Raw genomic sequence first — 21,213 nt, 5'->3', positions numbered from 1 at the left:
GAACAAGCAGATGCCAGAGTCACTTGCCAACTATACCTTCATTTCCAGAGCTGCTGCAACTTTTATGATTTTCCAAAAAGTAAATTGTAAATCATGAGATTTTACCAAATGACATCTCAGTTTGCTTCCCACCATCTTCCAAACAAAGGAAAAATTATCAAATATTAATAAGAGACAGATGTGTTTTGAAACATTTCAAAAGTCTTCCAATATTAATTCTTTTATTACCATAATTATTGTGCTTCTTGATTCTCTTGAAGAAGGACCTCTCAGAGACTAATAGCCAATGGGCAAAAATACTGGGTAAATACATGGCTGTGCATGTTACCACACCTGGCTCACCCTTTGACTTCTTTCATTGTTTCAAATCTGTCCTTCCAAGCACTATGAATATTTGAAGCCTAGCTCCTACTAGCTCTCTTCTTCTTGTATTTGTTGCATCTAAGCATGAAATCCCAAAGACAAGATCTAAAGTTGGAATTATAATATTTTGACTTACAGTATCTTTTAAGTAGAAAGATTTCAATACACTGCTAGAGTTTGAACTCATACAAGAATTAAAACTGCATTTTGATGTATAATAGAAGAGTCATCGCATTTGAGGGCGTGCTCAGAGAGTCAAAATAAGGCACCCAAATGCTACTCAGTTTTACTCATACTATGATGTCATTACATCAAAACAGTAACACAGTACAAGAAGTAACAACAAAATAACAAAATGCTATTTTATAGCAGTCTTAAGCCTTATTCCACAGTTATTTCAGTTAAGCTCACAGTTAATCACCTTAAAAAATTTATGGCAACTCCTGACTGGAGAAGCAGGTGCAAGCACAACGGGCACACCTCTACAGATACTATGATTATATGGTGGTACACACAAGCCTGCCAGAAAGGTTCCAATGAATCCTGCCCTTCTAACTCCAGAACAGTCTCTTTACAGTTGTTGAACAGATCTTGTAGTGCAAAAAGTAATTAGCACTCCAATTAATTAGCATTCAATCCACACAGGACTTCCTATCTTTCCTTCCAAGGCACCAAATAGGTATAAATTTGCCTCATTTATCCATAAATAAATAAATAATATAGAAACACTGCAGTTTTGAAGTGTGTCCCCAGAGAAAACTAATTATCATGATTCTGACTACTTTACACAGTGCTCTAGCTATGTCAGCCCGACCAAAAATATGCCGTATGCTGCTAAGAAAACTATTTTTAGACATGAAATAGCATCCAGGTTAGAACTGGATTAGTAACAGCACATTGCCTAGTCTCTGAGGCGGAAGCTCTGGGCTAAGCCACTGCAAAGTTCCCAGCTGGGAATCATGCCCTCAGTGAAACAGCCTGGTATAGTAAATGGCTGTTTCTTGGTTGGAACAGTCAAATATCTATAGAAGGAAAGTATTCTAAGTTGAAACCACTTTCCTAGTAAAGTTATTTCAACTGCTTAAAGGCAATATCTCAAAGTAATTATTTCAGAAAGTAACATAAGGAATACCAACAACAGTGAAAATTTCTGCTTCAGAAGAGTCATTTCCATCTTCATTCCACTGTTAGATTCCAAGATACACTGAGTTGTTTTATAGTGTCTCTTTTAATACTTACATGATGTTGTGAATGTAACATATAATATGACATACACTATTATACTTGCTTTATCTATGCATTTAGCAGCAATATTTTCTCAGTACCCCTTGCATCTACTATAAATTCACAGGACTAGCAGATAGGAAACAGGCTTCCCCTCCTGTTGTTCTGGACTGAATGTGTGACTTCAAGAAAAGTAATTTGACGGCTCGCTGCTTTACTTTTTTGCATCTGCAAAACCTGAACAATTACTTGAAGAAATAAGCCTTTTGATTTCTCTGGGACCTTTCAGTAGAATATAAATGCATAAAATGTATGCAGTATTATCAGGTTGAATCAGTATCCATCTCTTCCCCTTATACCTCAAAATCAGTACAACTTTCAAGCACTAAATATATCAGTATATCGTGATAAGCTTTCAGCTTTTAATAGACTAGGATTTTTTTTTCCCTTAAGGGAAATTTAAAAAAGAATAAAGATGACTGATTTCTAAGAACCTAGATGTCATATTAGATGAAAGGAAGTCACCCTAGATAGGCCAACACAAGTTGGATTGACCTGAAATTCTCTCAGTGAAGACCACTATAGAAAACAGTGATGTGAAGATGTATAATAAAACCTAAAATTAGGACTTAGCCAGAAGTTTAGAACACTGAGAACTACATGTATATTCTGAATTTGTAACACCGAGTAATGGATAGAATACCAGAATGCAACTGTTTGATACCAGAACGTGTAGATCTGCATTACAAGTGAAATAAAAAAGGACCATACTTCATTCAGAACTATCACAGCTGAATGGGAGAAAAGCAGATGTTATTCAGTAAGTGACCACAACACGTGCTGAAATATACTACACCAAGCAGCATAAAGGGAAGGGGAAAGTGAAAGCAGGTGGGAGACGCAACATCTTGCTTAGGCCCCCCAATGGGTCTATCTGTCCCTTCTCTGTCTTTGAACACTGAAAGAGTTTTTATTATAGTCACTCAGAAATGACAAAAGCCAGTTGAGAAAAATCTAGGGTTTCATCTCTTGCTGAGCTGTTGCTATGCAAGATCCTACTGAACTTGCTGGAACTGAAATTACTTAGAAGCAGTGAAGATACAAAACAATGGAAACTACAGTCAGTCACAACAACAGTGGTTATCTCTCATTCACTAGCTGAAGAGTGCCAGCTACCTAATTCCTGTTGCAGTCCATTACTTTAAACTAAATGGAATTTTGTGTATTTGGGAATATTCTGATTTTCTTTGTCAAGATTTTGGCTTCTTAAAACCCAGAATGGCAGGAAAAAGTATAAAAAAGTTCTCATGATAAAAGCACACATGTCCACCTATAATCTCCCAGAATACAGAACCACAAACCATTTCATTGCCAAAAAAGGCAACAGACAACAATAAACTGGGGATAGAAAAATGTAGTACTGAATTATCAACAAAACTTTAGAACTTTTCACTAGGATAGAAATTTCAGTTTTCTTAAAGCAGTCGCTTTCTAGCTTATCCATGAGATAAAAGTACCAAAATGTGCACAGGCAAATCCTTCACATAAGAACACGATATAACCTGAGTATAAGATTTTAAAGTGGATAAGATTAGTGTAAGATAACTGAATAAAACTTTGGGGGAACACCTGAGAGACAGAACACATTCACAGGTTGTAAAAAATTTTTAAGGTGTATTTTTACCTTGTTAAGTAATTGCCTTGCAGGGGTTCTGCTTTGTTTTTACAGAAAATTACCCAACCTGCAGGCATGGCTTTTCAAATCACGACACTTTACTGTACAAATATTTTGGCAAATGTACTAGTCTAAAAATTTTGCATTGCTTGTCTTGCAAATAACTATACTTACAGGTGGATAATCTCATACAGAAACATCTCAGGTACTTATATCCAGATTAATCCACAGATTAGCAGATTTTTGTTACGACTGAAATGGGGAATAGTACATAAGCCACGTAATCCTCAAAGTTCATTTGGAGTCACATTGCTTTCTCTACTTCATTTTTGATCTTGAGAACACAGACATAATTGCTAATATACAAACTACTGCATGTTCTAACCCACTTCAGTCACCCCATCAGCTACCTCATCAAGCTGGCAGAGCAAAAACAGTGATCTCTTCAATCTTTTTACCATTCGATTTTCTTGCTTAAGGAAGCAAACAAGAAAGACCTTTTACATGTCACAAATACATACACAAATCAACAACAACAACCAGAAAGGAAGATTCCAAATCCATATAGCCCCATATATAGACAAACAGTTGAAGTCACCATCCAACACAGATAGAGCCAAATTCCTTAGTATAAAGCCATAGCATGACACCAAACAGTGGTATATTAAGACATTTATCAAAATAAATAGGCATGTCAAAATCTTCATAGACACTGAGGAGCAGTAAGTTTATCTTGCATATTTTCTTGAATGAATGACAATGACAAGCAAATATGATTACACAGAATCATAGAATTGTTTGAGCTGGAAGGGACCTGTAAGGGTCATGTAGCCCAACTTCTCTGCAATGAACAAAGACATCTACGGCTGGATCAGGTTCCTCAGAGCCTGGTCCAGCCTGACCTTGAATGTCTTCACAAGGATGGGGCATCCATCACATCCCTGGGCAACCTGTTACATATGTAATCAAGAATCTTTCAGAATTAAAAATGAAGAGCCCCTTATAACTAATTTACATTTACACATAGCTTACCTCAAGTGAAGAGTTTTGAAGCTTCCCAGTTAGTGTTTCTTTTTCTTTCTCCAGTTGCTTTATTTCACACTCAGATTTTCTTTTAAATTCTTCTAGCTGTGTTTGGAGTTCCTAAAGTCCAAAAATAAAAAGAAGAGAGTATACTCTGTGACATTCAAAGAACAGACTAGGCAATAATACTTATTGTAAGTAATAAACATCTACTGGCATGCTTTTTTTTTTTTTTTACTATATTATGAAATGATCAGCATTTAAGTTTGGTGAGATTCTGCCTAGCATCGTTTTAAGTATACCTTGTACAAACGCACTCTCAGAAAACAATACTGTATGTAGTACACAGTCCATTTACACTTACACTTGATAGTGCAACTATGTTCCTTGAAACACTCTATCTTCACATACTGATCATATGTGAACACTTTCACAACCAGACAAAATAATTTACTCTCACAGATTCCTCTATGAGAAGTGGCACTGCATAAACGTATGGAGCTCAGCATTTTCATAGACAGAAGTGAATTCTTCTGAAGAGCACTTAACACAATTCCTAGACTCCAAAATCTAGGAGAGACTACAAAACACGGCATTAAGTGGCAGGAGCAGAATATCTTTTATGTCTTCAGAACTCATCAGCAAGAGTTTTGATTATTCTCAAAGAAATGTTGAACCTGAAAAGGTTCAGCAGCATTAGAACTAAAATATGAACAGCAACAGTAAAGGTCTACAGAACACTTGGCCAGTGTGATTGTTCAGTTCTACAAACTGCTCTTTAACATTTATTTATTTTTTGTCTAATAAGATCCTTGACAAGCATCACACAAAAAACAGTAGGAGATGGAGAATAAATTCATCTTTAGTTTACACTGTAGTTTGGCAAACTGCTTAGACATGCACTGAAGTGTGAGCATCACAGTACATTAAAGCATCTGATTAAAATTAAACACGTTTTCCTTCATTTTAATGGATTTCTGCTCACATTTGTGTTCCTACTGCATAGAAGCATTACAAACTGCAAATCTCCTGAAGCCAAAGGACTCATGCCATGAGGTGAGATAACAGTTTATCACAGCACTTCCCATGAAAGCAGAATTCTTTGAAGAATGCCTCAAGCCAATTGTTACCAGTGTGTACCAACAAGAAAAATTAAAGCTCAGCCACTTAAAATACACTGAGAGAAGGTATTGCTCAGGAAACTTGTCTGAATCCACAAGATGACAATTATTAACTAAACTTAAACAAGGCCGTGCATACACACATTTTTGTTTTAACTAGTGGTCATGTCACTAATAACACCTGCACTCCAAATCTATTTACTAGCACTTTGTAGAATTAGTTCCTCTGACTAAACAATGCAAAATGTTGCTTAAATCAAAGTATTTTAGTATTTCACAGCAGAGATCCATGGAACTTTCAGTCAGAAATTGGAATATACCCACAATACACCTTCCTCCAGGAGGGAACACACATTAATCACTCCAGCTATCACATGAAAAGCATGTAATTCTAAGTGTTGCTAAGAAGGCAGTTTGTCACATCAAGGATAAAGTCACCTTCCTGTCTCTGGAGCTTTCTGCAAAAATATATCAGCTTGACTTTTTTTTTCCCCCCTCTCAGTAAGACCATAGCAAGAAAATCCTTGCATGTTATGATTCAAATTGCCTCCAGTGAGGATAAATCAAATGATGTCACCGTGACCAATAAGATTAAAATAGATGAATTAGAGCATCTATAAATAGAATACTTCTACCTTCTGCATTTTTTTCAGCTTGCTTGAAGTTTTAGATTAACTTGATTTCCTTTATATGCTTCATTACAAATCTTCCAACTCATTTAATAGTCATTCCTTCAGACAAGTCTCTTCCTTATGGAACTGATAGTTGCCTTTATAATGCAAGTTCGTTGTGACTTTAATTCATATCTTCTTTTTAATTAGCTATAGCTTCCATAGTTTATAAATCTCCTTAGTTTATAAATCACATTAGTTACATTATGACAAAACCAAGGTAGAATTCTTGGGATCATCACCCATTTTGGAGGGAATACTCTAATTCAGTAGGTATTCTCTGTTGAAAAGTACTGTACTTAAGTAAACAATAATGAAGTACAATCATTCTGGGTTGCATGCCTCATGTCCAGCGTAGGTCTGGTTGGTTTGGGTTTTTCTGCTATTTTGCTTTGGTTTTGGGTGTGTGAATCATTTCTAAGTAAGGAGGCTTCCTCAAGGACAAGTAACAATGTTACTTTAGAAAAATGCAAAGGATGATTTGTTTTTTCCATTATGCTTCCAATAGTGATTCTAATTTTACAGACTACCAGCATTAAAAGTCTTCTAGGAATATTTATATACAACATACATATAGAAGTATATTTACACATAAAAGATTTGGGTCTGGACAATCGATAGGAGAGGACATTGTACAGAGACAACTTTCAGGATACAAACAGTCCTCATTGCACTGACTATTTCTGGCATTATTTCTGTGTAGCTTTTCAGCAGATCAGTTTCTGTTCTCTACTAAAAAAAATAATTAAAAGTTTATGCTTCAATTTAACCTCAGCAAAGAAAGTTGGACTTGGATCTCTTTCTCTTACACTTTTTGGTTGCAGAAGTTGAACACTGTCCTGGTCTAGCTCAATTTCACGTTAAGGATATCAAGAGTTTCTTTGCTGTTATTGAGCAGCTCTTGAAGTTATGAACATGAGTCAGTGTTCCACTGGATGAGGCCAGAGATCTAGGAATCCCACTAACTCCGATAAAATAACCCAAAAGCAGAAAAAACACTGCAAGAAAAATTACATTATTTTCAGTATATTTTTGCATGCCGTGCCTTCGAATGTTTAAGAGCAAACCACCTGATTAAGCTCTTACATGTGTTCAGAGCCTGTCTCATTTCAGTTTTGTTTGGTAGAAGTCATTTGCTGCAGTTTTATTATTTGATGTTTTAGATCATCTACTTCATTTGCAGCTTTGCTATGGGAATTCAATACAGCTTCCCAACCTTCTGCAGAAGGAACATTTACATTTCAAATAGCATAACTAACCTGGGGAATTTCCAATGTGAGTGACTAACAAGAGAAATAATTCACAATGACATTAATGAGCATTTTACCTTCTTTCTGCAGGATTTCCTTCTCCTGGAGCCTATTTCTCTATTTGACTACACTTAGATCTTCCTCCACATTTTTTTGATCCCAGAATTTCTTGCTATATTCCCTTAAGCTACACTTCAAAATCCTAAAACATGTACTGTGCTTCTATGTTTATTATGTATGTTCATTTTTTGTCATCTGAAATAATCATTTTCAGTAGAGAGAGACATTCAGATTTTTGAATTGAATGTCTGACTGCCAATCTATACATTCAATTTGAAAAGTTGCAGGCAGAGTATTTATGCTGACTGAAAATTGAGTCATAAATATACTAAAAAAAGGATAATTCTTTTGCAACCTTGAAACTTATTCTCGAATTCCATTATCATGATGGAAAGCACAGCTGCTTATTTTTTGCCATTTAAAGGACTGTGCTTAACTAACATATCAAAATCCTTAACATCATTTGCCATCACTTGAGTTAATACCGCACTGTTCCCACTCTGTGTCCTGGTTTCAGCCCGGATAGGGTTAATAGCACACCAATGTTTGGTTGCTGCTGAGAGATGGGTGCTTGCTGGTCATTGCTATGATGGCAAGGGGCAGGCCACATGTGGGCATGGGTTGGACATCTGCTTTAAATATTCAAGGCAATATATTAAGTTGGTCATGAGCCAGCCTCATTTCACAGTCTTAAAGAATCTGAAGTGTAGAAGAGTTGAGCATAAGTATACTGGAAAAGATTTCAGTTTTATCCAACTGATACTGAATGCAAAAATCAAATTGCTAGAGACATCATCTTCTTATTTCCAGTTCCTATTGTGTTTTAAATTTATTCCTAAAGCACCGTGTTTCTAACATTATGAAGTGAAAGAATAAATCACATGCATACATTTTCATGCCATCACTCTTCATTTCTCCTGGATGCTATTTACTAATTAATCATCTTAAGTCATCCTTTAAAACTCTCAGCACTGTAACCTTCCATTCCCGTCCTGAGTCTCAAGCACTGCTCTAATGCTTACCAAAGCACCTGACTCAAAATGATGCTTAAAGATCCCTCTTCCCCAGATTTTGAAGAATTATAAATTCTGGGCCCCTCACTACAAGAAGGACATTGAGGCCCTGGAGCGTGTTCAGAGAAGGGCAACAAAACTGGTGAGGGGCCTGGAGCACAAGTCTTATGAGGAGCGGCTGAGGGAGCTGGGATTGTTTAGTCTGGAGAAGAGGAGGCTCAGAGGAGACCTTATTGCACTCTACCACTTCCTGAAGGGGGGTTGTGGTGAGGAGGGGGTAGGCCTCTTCTCCCTGATAAGTAATGACAGGACGAGAGGGAATGGCCACAAGTTGCGCCAGGGAAGATTTAGATTAGACCTCAGGAAGCATTTCTTTTCTGAAAGAGTGGTCAGGCACTGGAATGGCCTGCCTAGGGAGGTGGTTGAGGCACCATCCCTAGCGCTGTTCAAGAAGCGTTTAGATGAGGTGCTAAAGGACTTAATTTAGTAGTTGGGTAGAGATAGTGATAGGAGGATGGTTGGACTAGATGATCTTATAGGTCCTTTCCAACCTTATGAACTTATGAACTTATGAACTTATAATTTGCACTTTCATAGACAAAGACAAGGATCACAGTTGTACCTTACCTGTATTCTTTCTTTCAGCTTCTGGGAATGTTTCTTCTTCTCATTTATCTTCTGGCTTTTCTCCTCCAGGTCTGCCTCCAGTTTCTTTACCTGTTGCAGCCAAAAACCTCCCTCAGCCTCTGAGCAATTCCTTTGCTCCATTTCTCTTTGCTGATGATGATTCTTTGTTTCTGTCATAGATCGCTGTTTAGACTTTTTCAAAGCCTCACAGGAGGCTTGCAGCTGATTTGTTTTCTGAGTATATTCTTTAGTTGCTCCTTGATTCTCACTCTTCAGGTTTCCCTTTTCATTTATTAGAACTTGTCCTTTGACGCTAAATTTTTCAGCTGAATTATCTTTCTTATCTAAATTTTCTCTCCGAGATAGTTTGCATTCATTTAGCAGTTCATCAATCTTCTGATCTAAATGCAGAAGTCTGTTTTCAGAGTCTGCATTGGTATCCACTGTGTCTGTGGAAAGGGCCACCTGCATTTGTTTTATCTGTGCTCTTGGCTCCCTCTCCTCCACCTGCTTCTTGCACAATGTTAACTCTGCCAAGGCTTCTTCCTTCAGTCTCCTGTGTTGTTCTACTGCAGTTTCAAGGGCTTGAATATGTTTTCTCAGCAATTGTTCTTCTTCAACTTTATTTTTGTATTGGAGAACTGTTTCCCTCATCTCAGCAAGAATGTGCTGAACTTCTTCTTCATGAGCTTCTCTCAGAGCCTGTACACTATCTTCATGTTCATCATTCTTAGTGTTCAGGGCATATATCACCTATTGATAAAAAAAAGCAATAGGAGATTACAGAATCTAGTAAACAATAGTGTTATGAATTCAGCTGGTTTATCAAAAGAATTACACTACTATTCAATATTTTTTGTTTTTTCCCAACTAGCAACAGAAGGGATAATTAAAAACTGCAGATCCTTACAGGAAAAGAAGACAATACATTGCTAAATACCTTTTTTCAGACTTTTTTTTTAATGCCCTTATTTTATTCTTGGAAAGTTATTACTTCATACATCAGGTTTAATATTTAATACAGACCCTCCCCTCGCCCCTTCAGCCTAGCAGCACCTTCTGCCACACCGCCTTTAGCATTATCAAGTGCTGAGGTCCTACAGTGGCAAAAGTCTGGAGTCTGTGTTGTATAAAGCCTGAATATTTTTCCTGGATTACTGAATTTGCTTGGATGTGTTTAACCATTTTCTGTGCTATCTGTATACTGAATAACTTATTCAATTTCAGTCATCCATAAATGAAAGTAAACACACAAATGCATCTTGTGTGAAGTTAACTTCCTCCTTGGCAATAACAAAATAAATCACAAAATCACAGAATTGCAGGGGTTGGAAGGGACCTCAAGCCATCATCAATTCCAAACCCCTGCCAAAGCAGGTACCCTACAATAGGTCGCACAGGTAGGCATCCAGATGGCTCTTGAGTATCTCCATAGAAGGAGGCTCCACCACCTCTCTGAGAGCCTGTTCCAGTTCTCTTACCATAAAGAAGTTCTTCCACGTGCTTGTACAGAACTTCTTGTGATCAAATTTCAGGCCATTACTCCTTGTCCTATCACTACACACCACTGAGAAGAACCTGGCTCATTCATTTGCCTTCCACCTGTCTTCAAATATTTATAGACATTAATCAGAACCCCCCTTACTCTTCCCCAGATTACTCAGTCTTTGCCCTTTATCATCTCTGTGGCCCTCCACTAAACTCCTTCTATGAGATCCCTGCCTTTTTGAACTGGGGAGCCCAGAACCAGACACAAATATAGAAACTGTGAAGAGTCAAAAATGCAAAATGTGGTCTGAATATATTTCTAGATGAATATGCGGCAAAAGACAGTAAGGTCATCATGTTCCAGAATACAAGCTGACAGGAAGTCATTGTCTATGCTTATATATATATATATATATATTGTTTGACCTTAGATTGTATGTTATTAAAATTCCTCCATTATTTTTGATCATTTTTTCTATGAAACAGAAGTAGTTGCACAATACTAAGCAGAGTCCCTCTCTCCATAAATGGTAACTGAAATCACACCACAAACCTTTTCTGTTTTTTCTTCTTCAGGAAATAAGTCTTAGAACTACAAGGAGAATGTTAATTTTGCTTGTGGCTGTGAAATGACCAGTAATTATCTCATGCAAATCTTCAACTAACTAGGTCAGAAATTAGCAATCACATTTCTGTATTTGGTTCCAACAGCAACACAAAGAAAAGCATTAAAACACCCTGCCTTTGTGATTTAAAGTCTTCCAGCCTTAGAGATGAATTTATCTAGTAAATCCGCCTGTCTTGTATTATGTCATATTCAGTCTGACAGTGGAATTTGGGTTCCTCTGAAGTCTGACTTAATTGACAAACTCCCTCGAATTCCACTGAGCGTTAGAGCAAATTGGAGACATTCTGCATTAACCATTAACACCAACATCTTATATAAGCCATCTAAAAGATCTGTGAGAAACCGATCTCTCTGCTCTATCAGTTATTTATATCCACCTGTTCGATTGCCCCTAGAATCACAATGAAGAATTTTGACTTCAAAACTCATACTTTTCAATTTAATATTCAAGCTTGACTGTTGAAACTGATTCTTCAGTATCCTAACCTTCTTAAAATATTTAATTTTCAGAAGGCTGTTGGCAAGTACTTTCTGAAATTTAAGCCCATCACAAATGTCTTTCACTCCCTACTGAATATAGTAACTGTATTCCTATTCCACAGATACCTCATTTAAGAGACTAGAGTTATGTGTAGACGAATCTGGGAGTTTATGTGCGTTCTGCTGTAAGGAAAAATATTGGAAAATGATTTCAGCACCTGTACATTGCAGAGCATACATGCTGCTGGCTAACGCAGTACAAGACTCTCAACAGCAGTGTTAATAAAGAGCTCTTTAAAAGGATCTCTAAAATGGAATGGTTAGGCAGTAAAGAGAATTGCCTTCAAATGCAAGGAACACTAGTTCACTCCAGGAGTAACTAGCCTAATAGCAATGGCAACCACTTCCTTCCAGTTCTCTAAAGGTGTTTGAGTTTGTACTGATTTTACAACACTATTACACGGTATACATCACCAGAGCATTATCAGCGCAGTGAATAAGGATACATGTAATTAGCCCTATTTTATTCTCCTAATGATGTAAATCTAAACGGCATTTTATTTCCCTTCTGCTTTTCTTCATGCTGCAGTAAAATAACAAAAGATACATAATCAGCTCTACTTCATTAGCAAAGACAAAGGTAAAGTATTCAAACTCAAAAAGACCTCTGTATTCCTAGAGTAGCATTAGTAAATACTATTATTATAGTAGCTTAACTACCATCATTAAAAAACAAAACAAAACAGAACTGGTTCTAGCAGGCTGCTTTTACTAGCTGAATAAGAAATGAGAGAGTTTGGTATGGAAGATAAGGATGATAATAAGCAGCAAATAAAGGGTTGTAAAAGGTCATCTTTTGGCCCCAAGCTAGTAGACAAAAATCTTTCCTGGCTGTGACAGCCAGGAAAACAAAAGAAACAGAAGGAATCTGGACCCTAATGCCTTAAGTTAACTAATAAGTAAAGGCCCTGGAGGAGGTGCCAAGCAGGGCACTCCTGGCAGTACCTCAAACATAGCTTGCCAATCTCAATGAGGCATCATCTCCTTTTCATTAGTAGCAGTATTTTCTTTTTACTAGCAAAAGAAATTGTTTCATTGAACTCTTATGCTGTATATTTCCCAAGCAGATTACAGTATAATGAGGTATATAAACGTTTCAGTCTTTAAAGGGTCTCTTTTAAAACAAAGGACAGAGAAATTATTACAGGAAATTATATTCTCATTCACTCTAACACTGAAGAATGAACGCCATTTCTTAAGTAAGGCGCAGATCAAAGCTATGATTAACCACAGCACTTATTTCAAGCTTCTATTTGTCAGTGTGTTATTAAAAATATTTTTTCAAAATTCCCACCTCTCAAATTTCTGTCTATCCTTCTGTAATAGGCAGGGCTAACAAATTAACAAAGTCAGAGATGCAAAGAGCATTGGACCAGCTTACCATCAATAGGTTTCATGAGCTCAATGGCAGAGCTCGAAGCCCTGCTTGTGTTGCTAACCTCTCTAAAAAAATATCTAGACTGTTTGCTTCTAGCTCTAGAGACTATGATAGGAAACAAATGAGCTCTGAGGATGCAAGTTCTACGAAAAGACAGATAGCTGTCCTAGCATCATGCTGAAATATACACAACTGGCTTCACATTCCTTAGTCAAGTTCAGGATGCTCCATCCTGAGCTGTGCAGACCACAAGAATCCCAGACGATTTTCACAATTTCTTGAGGTTCAGAAGAGCTGTCTCACTTGCACACTGCACCAGAATCAATCTTAAATACTGCATGAAAAAAGGATTTTGCTTCATGAGATTCTCTTTCAGTCAGTCAGGGTCAATCAAAATCCCTGCATCTGTTGCTCCCACCAAGGTTATGAAGCTGTTCAGATCTTGGACAGGGCACAGCACAGGGGCAGTCAACGGCTCAGTGTGAAATCTGCTTGCGTTTAGATGATCTGAAAGCTCACTGTGCTTTCTCATCCTTACAAATGTACCAGAATATCCATAACAGTGGGGAGAAATCCCACTGAGAGAAGGAAAGGTGATGTTACATTCTTAAAGTTCAAACGTATTCCATTTTTTCCTACATGCACCATGTATTAGGTCAAAAATAGACTGAAATAATGAAATGCACCAAAAAGCTACAAGCACAATCTGCATTTTACCACGGATATTTTTTCAAAATCTCTTTCAAAATGTCTTTTGATTTCTGTCTGTCCCTTCTCATTTTAGTTTAAATTTTATGTAAGAACATCCCACAAACATATTTACTTCTTTCCATTTTGATTTTTTTTCTTTTCTACATTGCACAGTAGAATACCAAATACAGAAAACCTTAGTTTAGTGGCTTATGTATTGCACTTGATCTATTTGCGATCGAATATAAAATTAGACTGATCTAAATCTCACTGCAGAGACATCCAGCTGTCCCTCATTTGTATTTTGAAATTTCTAGAGATAAACAATGTAACTGTCAGGCAACTTCAGTACTAGGAAAGTAAAACTACATTGCAAGAATGTTCCCACAAACAGATCATGTACCTTAAAAGGCACCAATACCATGACCCAACAATGACAACAAGGCAAAAACATACTACAGAATCACAAAGTTTCATTTTAGAGGTCAATTTTTCTGTTAAGAAACTCATAAGCATTCCCTATTTATTTCTCTTTATTCCTTCCTTTTTGACACAGAGACTCTAAGAAACTGATAACTGTCTTAAAGCACAGCTACCACAGAAGAAGGTCCAAGGCAGACACCAGTAATTACTGCAAGATAATAAGAAGGAAGTTTCCTATACAAGAGATGGGATTTATCTCACCTAACATCACTCGTTTCACCATTACACATCTAATCCAGGTTAACCAATGGAGAAAGCCAGGTGCCTCCAAAGGGCAATGTTTCCATTTCCAGTGCAGCTGCTTAGAACAGGTAACGTAAGTGAAATGAATTCTTCCTGGTGTTTGACTGGCTTTGTTGTATTTTCTTTTCTGTACAATCAGATCCTCAGCTTTTTCCCTTTGTAGAGTTAAGACAAAATCATACGTAGAGGGAGGAGACAATTTTTAAAAGCTGAAACTGCTTTATTTTCCCCTGCCCTATGGGGATTTGTCTGCATCCCACACTAACATCTCGCTTCACACTGTTTTTGTGTCTGTACATTCACATTACATTGCTTTACAATCTAAAACATATTTAGCATTCAGATACTGTGCAAATCAGCTTCGATGGAGGATTTTGGAGAAGCAAGTCTCTTGCAGCTCCCTTTTGCTTTTCATCTCTTTACTTCTCTCATTCAATCTTGTTTTGGTGCTTACGACTCCCCTTGAATTAATATCACCCGTGATATTTAGTATGCTGTTTATTTTAACTTCCAGATAATTAATATGTGAAATAAAATGAGCTCAAACTCATGCAGAAATGAAGAAAGAAAATTTGCTTATATTTAGAAGGCCTCGGGTAGGCAGGGATCTCTAAAAAGATATCCTCCCCTCCACTGCCAACCCTTACATGAGATCTGGGAAGGGGTGCATCCTGGCTCCACACCTTCTGGTCACTCAGGTTCACTGCGTGCACCTGAGCTCCCCTGGATTGGCTCTGCCTTCCCACCAGGTGCTCAATCACTGCTTCAGGCTGTGACTTTGCATTCCACTACAGAAGGTAATCCCAATATCTTGATATCATTCTTATACCTTTAACTTAAGTTACAATGGTTAGCCATATAAAGAATAAGACTTTGGGTAACTTCCTAATGGAAATGGTGGGTTTAGTCCTGCTTTTGATTAGTTAACACAACTATATGACATTGTATATAGACTGAATGAGCTGGAAGTTCCCATCTAGTTCTGTAAGGAGGTAATAGTGTTGACAGGTAAAGAAATCTGAGTTCACATATTTTCATCAGCTGAGAGGCAAAAATAATGATATCTTTGAAATCCTGATAGAAAAACTGTACACGAAAATCATTAAAAGTAATAAATCATCAAATAAAGTGCATGATATTGACAGCTGATCTTTTTAGGACATACAGTAAGCAGCTTTGCAAAAGATTCTTTCCTTTCTTTCTTTGCATACATGCAAACCTGCTTTTATATCTTTTGCCCAAAAAGTACTGTTGCTCCAAAAGCCTGATCCTAATTTTTATGCTGTTCCATTTTGCTTCATTTCTGTAGAGTACTGAATGCCTCTCTAGAGTACTAGCATCAAAAAGCCTCAAGCACACAGCAGAACTCTGGCAGCATGCCAACTAAATGCACACCAGCCAAGCCAGGGGAAGCACAGGTTACTGAGTATTGTCAATGCATCATAATAAATAAGGTCAAGGAACCTAGCAACATTTCTAATGAAGAAAAGCAACATATTTCAAATGGAAACATGGGTAGACAAAAGGAATGCTCAGGCAGCTACAGTTGCTCAGCTGATACGTGCTTCTAGAGTAGACCACTGAGATTTGATTGTGTTTCCAACTTAAATATACGTCACTTTTTAAGAGACATAAATCTGAAAAGATTAAATGATCTGATATGCTGCAAAATAATGGAGTGGTGTAGGCAGCTGATGTGCTCACACACACATACCAGACAACCTGATAATCCTTTCCAGAATCTTATACCTCTAGAAAGAAGTAAATTGTCATGGGATACTGCTAACTTTCTTCACAGACACTTGTATGATGCCATGTTTTGGATTTTTGATGAAAGTAGTTTTTATATGCCTAATTGCTGCACAGCAGTTCCCACACAGAGCCAAGAACTATTCTACTTCCTGTGCTGCCCTGCCAGTGAGGAGCTGTACACAAGGAGCAGGGAAGGGACACAGTCAGGACAGGTGACTCCAAATGGCCTAGGGGATTTCCCATACCATATGGCCTTCCAGGCCCCAAGCACACACTGCTGGCTCATGACAAGCTTTTTGTCCATCAATACCCCTGCACTCCTTCTCCACAAACTCCACAGAAGAATGTATTTCATACACTTTTGGGCACATTTTTCCTTGAATCACTAATGAAAACAACTTTTACATATCTGGCTGATTTCCCACTGTAGCTTATTAAATAATGCATACATTTGCTACTCTGCTGACTGAGCTGAGGGGCAATAAACCCCCTGGCGACCAGTGGTGATAAGCAGCCAGATCCACATAGAGCTATTTAAGAACGTCTGTCTATGCTGCAGCTTGCAGAAAAGGAATACACCTTCTCCCACTTGACGTTTCTTTCCCCCGTAGGTGAAAAAAAAAGAGCTCTTATTGTAATTTATCAGCAATTAAATTTTCCCTGCATTGGCACTCTTTTCCTCTGTTGAGGCCCATAGCATTCAGCATACACAGAATTCTTGCCAGACCACTTGACTGGTTTTCAATAACAATCTACTCAACAAGAAATACTGAAATTAAAACATATTTTTTGCATCAAGGCTTCCAACTTCCTGATACAGTCACATGAACCCCTAGGGAAAGTGAGTAACTACCTCTTCTCATAAAAAATACTCCACCACTGGTGTCCAGGAAATTGTTTCTTAAAAAGGAAAAAGAAGTGTTTCATGACAAAGGTAGCTCAGCTAACCAGGTAAGATCACCATCCTACTTATTTATACTAGGCTTAGTGCCAGAAGTGGATGTCAGAAAATTAGGTTTGAGCTCCTCTAGCAGAGGTTTGAAAAGAAGCCTGAATAACATGGATATCTGTTCTTTATCCAGTTCTTGCAGCACTGACCAAATTGCCTTTTCAGTGAAAGCTGATCTCTCCTCAGTGCTCTTCTCCACTTACGTTTCTCATCCCATCTCAAGTGACTGGGACTGTCCTGAGAATCTGCAAGCACGTGAAGATCCTGGAACAGCTAGTAGACGTTAGAAGAACAAAGCTTGAGACAGCAGGGAGCTCAATGCTTCTCATAAAGTCACCACACATTTTAAACACTGTGTTATTGCTGAAAATACCAGAAATAAAAGAAATAGGCATGCACAAAAGAGCATACCAAGAACGCAGTGCCTGATGGAAGAAACTAAACTTAATTACTCGTATAAAGTTGTACATTCTGCTACAATCATGAAAATACACCCTCTTCAAGTGGTAATTCAAATTCATTTAATTCAAATGCACAGATGTTGTAGAAAGGTATCCACCAAATAAGTGTGCGATCTGTATATATGAATGACAACTACAGATGTGCGTTCCCATCTGGAAGCAAAACTTTTCTTGCATGAACTATTTTAGTGCTTAAATCTCAAAGCTTTTTTTTTTTTTTTCTGGAAACTAAAAGCACAGCTCACTGGGAAATAGCTGCAACTTAACCTGATTTTAATGTCAAAGACCAGAAGACACAGATACTTCTAATTCAAACCCACTAATGTTGCCAGATCTTTTAAATATTTTACTCGCATCCATGAGAATTGAAAAGCCTTCAGGTTTTACTTCTTAATTTTTTCTTCCATATATTGTAAAGGCAAAGGGACCAGCGCAAACAAGGAGATGTTACAATAAGAATGAAAAATGAATGCTCACTCATCTCTAAGGATCTAGGCTGGCAGGGAAAGAACTCCAAAGGAGGGATCTCCAGCAACAGATCCTTCCTCAGCGGCAGTCAGCCCTTAAATGAGGTCTTCCAGTTGCACAAGTGAACTGTCTTCACCTTGTGCTCCCAGGCCTGACTGGGTCTTTCCTTCAGGTGCTCCATCAGTGGTTCAGGACTCAGCAGCCCCCATACATAATTTTTTTTTTTTAATTATTTTTCTCCAATTCCTTTAGCATTGTGGGCTGATGTTTCAAAAGAAGAAACTCAACTGTACAATGAACTACAAAATGCTGACGTTCTCATTACAACAACTACTGCTATCACCGCCTGACACCTGCACATCTAATTTCAGACCCCCAAGCACTAAGTTCCTGTACAAGGAGAAACCAGTGCTGCTTTGGCAGAACAGCATGGGTGTGATGCAGTCTATGTTGAATACCTCAGACATGCAGCAGAATAAATGCACTTAGTGAAATGTCAACTGTGGAAAAAGTCAAGCATCTAAAACACTGCTATAAATGGCCCCTATATGGACTACAGAAAAGCAGTGGTTTGCTGTCTGAAGTAAATTTTTTGGAAGTTTGTATTCTTACTGCTAAAGTCAAACAGCTGCAGAACAGAACAAACAGTACATGACTGAAAGCATGAAAACTTACTGTACTTAACCTCTCCAAAAGTAGAAATAGCAGGGCAGTACAATGAGAATTGCTTTCAAGACCTGTGTATGGATTACTTAGAGAGGGTCCCAGCACCAACACAGGTCTTAAAACATGATCAGTACTTCATGCAGGGATAGGAACTATCACCTCAACCAGTTCAGTTCTACTATTGATGATTGTACACTACTCCTTTGTCTTTGAGCAGGAGACAGCCACTACTGACCATATAACACAGAAACTGAACACAAGGCTGCCTCTGCATCATACACCTGATTTAAACATTTTGTATTTATTTGTATTATTAGATGTATTGCAAACATCTAACTCATAATATATAAGGGAAAGCATATTATTAGAACTCCAGCTGTGCCCCAAGTACTCTGCAAGTGTGCTGTTGGAGCAGAGAAAATTAGTTCTTAAGAAGGTACACTCTAAAACGAATAGTTTGCTTTTCAGAACTTTTTGAGCTTAAAGTATAAAGCATCTTTATTTCAAATGACTTAGAAAGTACCCAGATGAGGAATTCCATGACAGGAATAAATTGTCTCATTCACTTTTTAACAGTAAAAATTTAGCAGGAACATACAATTTGATAAAGGCTTTCCTAACATGCCAGGATGCCATGCACTGAGGTGAATTTTTTGTCTTTTTGCTATAGAATAGCTCTCTACGCTTTTTTCCCCTCAGGTCAAAGACTATGAAGTAACAGAATTTAGAAAGGAATAAGGTATTTTTTCCTCAAAAATACAGTTGAGATTGCAGAAACTTCAAAAAGAATCATGTTATATAAAAAGGAAGGCATAGAAATCTCTATGGAAAATGAATGCAGCTTTGGAAAGATGAACATGGGTTTCGTTGCTCAGATCTCATCATTATGCCCTAAGTCTGCTATTGGGAAATGCATCATTCCAAAAGAAAAAGCTGGTGACTGGTCAACTCTTCTACTAGGAAGTACCATCACCTACCATTTAATTGAAACACGGGTGTTGGTGATCTGTTAGAAAAAGGGATAATGTGATTTTTTTTAATTTTTCTTGAATGATAGTTACAGACAAATTTTACTTAATGTGCAACAGAGTACTGGACTGAAAACAAGGAAACTGAGGAAAACAATCCAATTTATAGTCACCTTTTACATACACTTAACTGTGTTTGAAGAATCAGAAACAAGTGTTAATAAACAGAAAGTTATCCTCTCTAAGAGTAAGAAAGGAACGCTCACTTACTTGGAAAGCTAGCTTACCATTACTGCAGAATCAAAGAGTACTTCATGGGCAAAAAGTAGAGATAAAATTAAAACATAAAGCACCAGTAAGCAAGCATTGACTAAAAATAGTACAGCTAAGCATACGTGTAAGTACAGGCAGCTCTTGTGTATGCATTCATACACAATATACGTTATCACGTATGGTCATTGTTAGGAGAGAACAACGACATTATAACTAGTAAGCATTTCTAACTCCAACAATTCAATGATTTCTGATCTGCATTTGCAGACAGTGTTCCTTCATTGTAAAAATGCCCTTCCCAATTGCAGTAAGGTTACAGAACATGTAAAGCTGAGTTAACCAACCAGGCTATGAAACAGCATTTTCTCACTGACGAAGGTGAAACACAAAAAATACCTTACAAGGTAACCACCACCTGCTACACATTTCCTCTTGTTTCTTAACATGGGGGGGGGAGGGGGGGGAAAGTATTCAAAATACTCCATAGTGCAGCCTGGTATTGACTAAAAGTTGTAGTATCGCGCAGTACGGCAGTTAGACAGCGAGCTCCCCTCACTCCCGTCCCAAGCCCGTCCCAAGCATGCAGCCGGGTGCGAGCCCCGGAAAGCCTCACAGCCGCACCGGCCGGGGAGCTTGGAGCGGCCCTCGGAACTGTTGGGAGCCTCACCTCCCCGGGAAGCGAGACTTACCTTAGTGAGCTGGGCGATCTTCTTGCACATTTGCATGTGAATTTCTTTATTGAACCCTTCTGCCGAACAGCAGCGAGGGGCTTTAGATCCATTGCAAGTCCCGGGCTGCCGACTCTTGTTTATGCCGGAGGCCATTAGCCTTGAAATATTCTAACCGAGTCCGCCCGTGTACGCTCCGGGCTGCGCCTTGCCGTCCTGCTGCTCGCCTCTCCCAGCGCTCACTCAAAGCCCGAGGCGCCGGGGGGAAGTTCAGCCCCAGCCGCGGGCTGGAGCAGCTGCTTCTCCCCTCCGCGCAGATGTCCCGCTCCTACAGCACAGCACCCAGCCGAGGCAGCGAGCAGCACGTGCGAGCCGCCCGAGCGGGAGATTTTTCCTCTCCCTCTCTTCCAATGGTTCTGCTTCCGCCAGGAGATGCCAGCGGCTGGATGCTACACATTCCCCACAGGACACGCCGAGCAGCGGCACAGACGTTGCTGGGGATCTAATAGAGAGACCGCCTGCGGGTCAAAT

At 38.4% G+C, this 21,213-nt stretch overlaps 1 protein-coding gene across 1 annotated transcript in view; it reads right to left on the bottom strand.

Annotated features, from left to right (window-relative positions):
- Positions 1-20,983, bottom strand: part of FAM184B (family with sequence similarity 184 member B) — a 37,071-nt gene extending 16,088 nt beyond the window's left edge. The window contains exons 1-3 of the mRNA XM_065735733.1: positions 20,704-20,983; positions 9,028-9,780; positions 4,295-4,405 (exon numbers count right to left, since the gene is read on the bottom strand). Of these exons, the coding sequence (XP_065591805.1) occupies positions 4,295-4,405; positions 9,028-9,780; positions 20,704-20,838 (999 nt within the window). The 5' untranslated portion in view covers positions 20,839-20,983. The remainder of the gene's footprint in view (positions 1-4,294; positions 4,406-9,027; positions 9,781-20,703) is intronic.
- Between the last annotated feature and the right edge of the window lie 230 nt (positions 20,984-21,213).

The sequence above is a fragment of the Cyrtonyx montezumae genome, unplaced genomic scaffold (genome assembly GCF_038088225.1).
Source record: "Cyrtonyx montezumae isolate F1298 unplaced genomic scaffold, pur_monq_1.0 scaffold_2, whole genome shotgun sequence".
NCBI lineage: Eukaryota > Metazoa > Chordata > Aves > Galliformes > Odontophoridae > Cyrtonyx > Cyrtonyx montezumae.
This window is presented reverse-complemented; position numbering and strand designations above follow the sequence as displayed.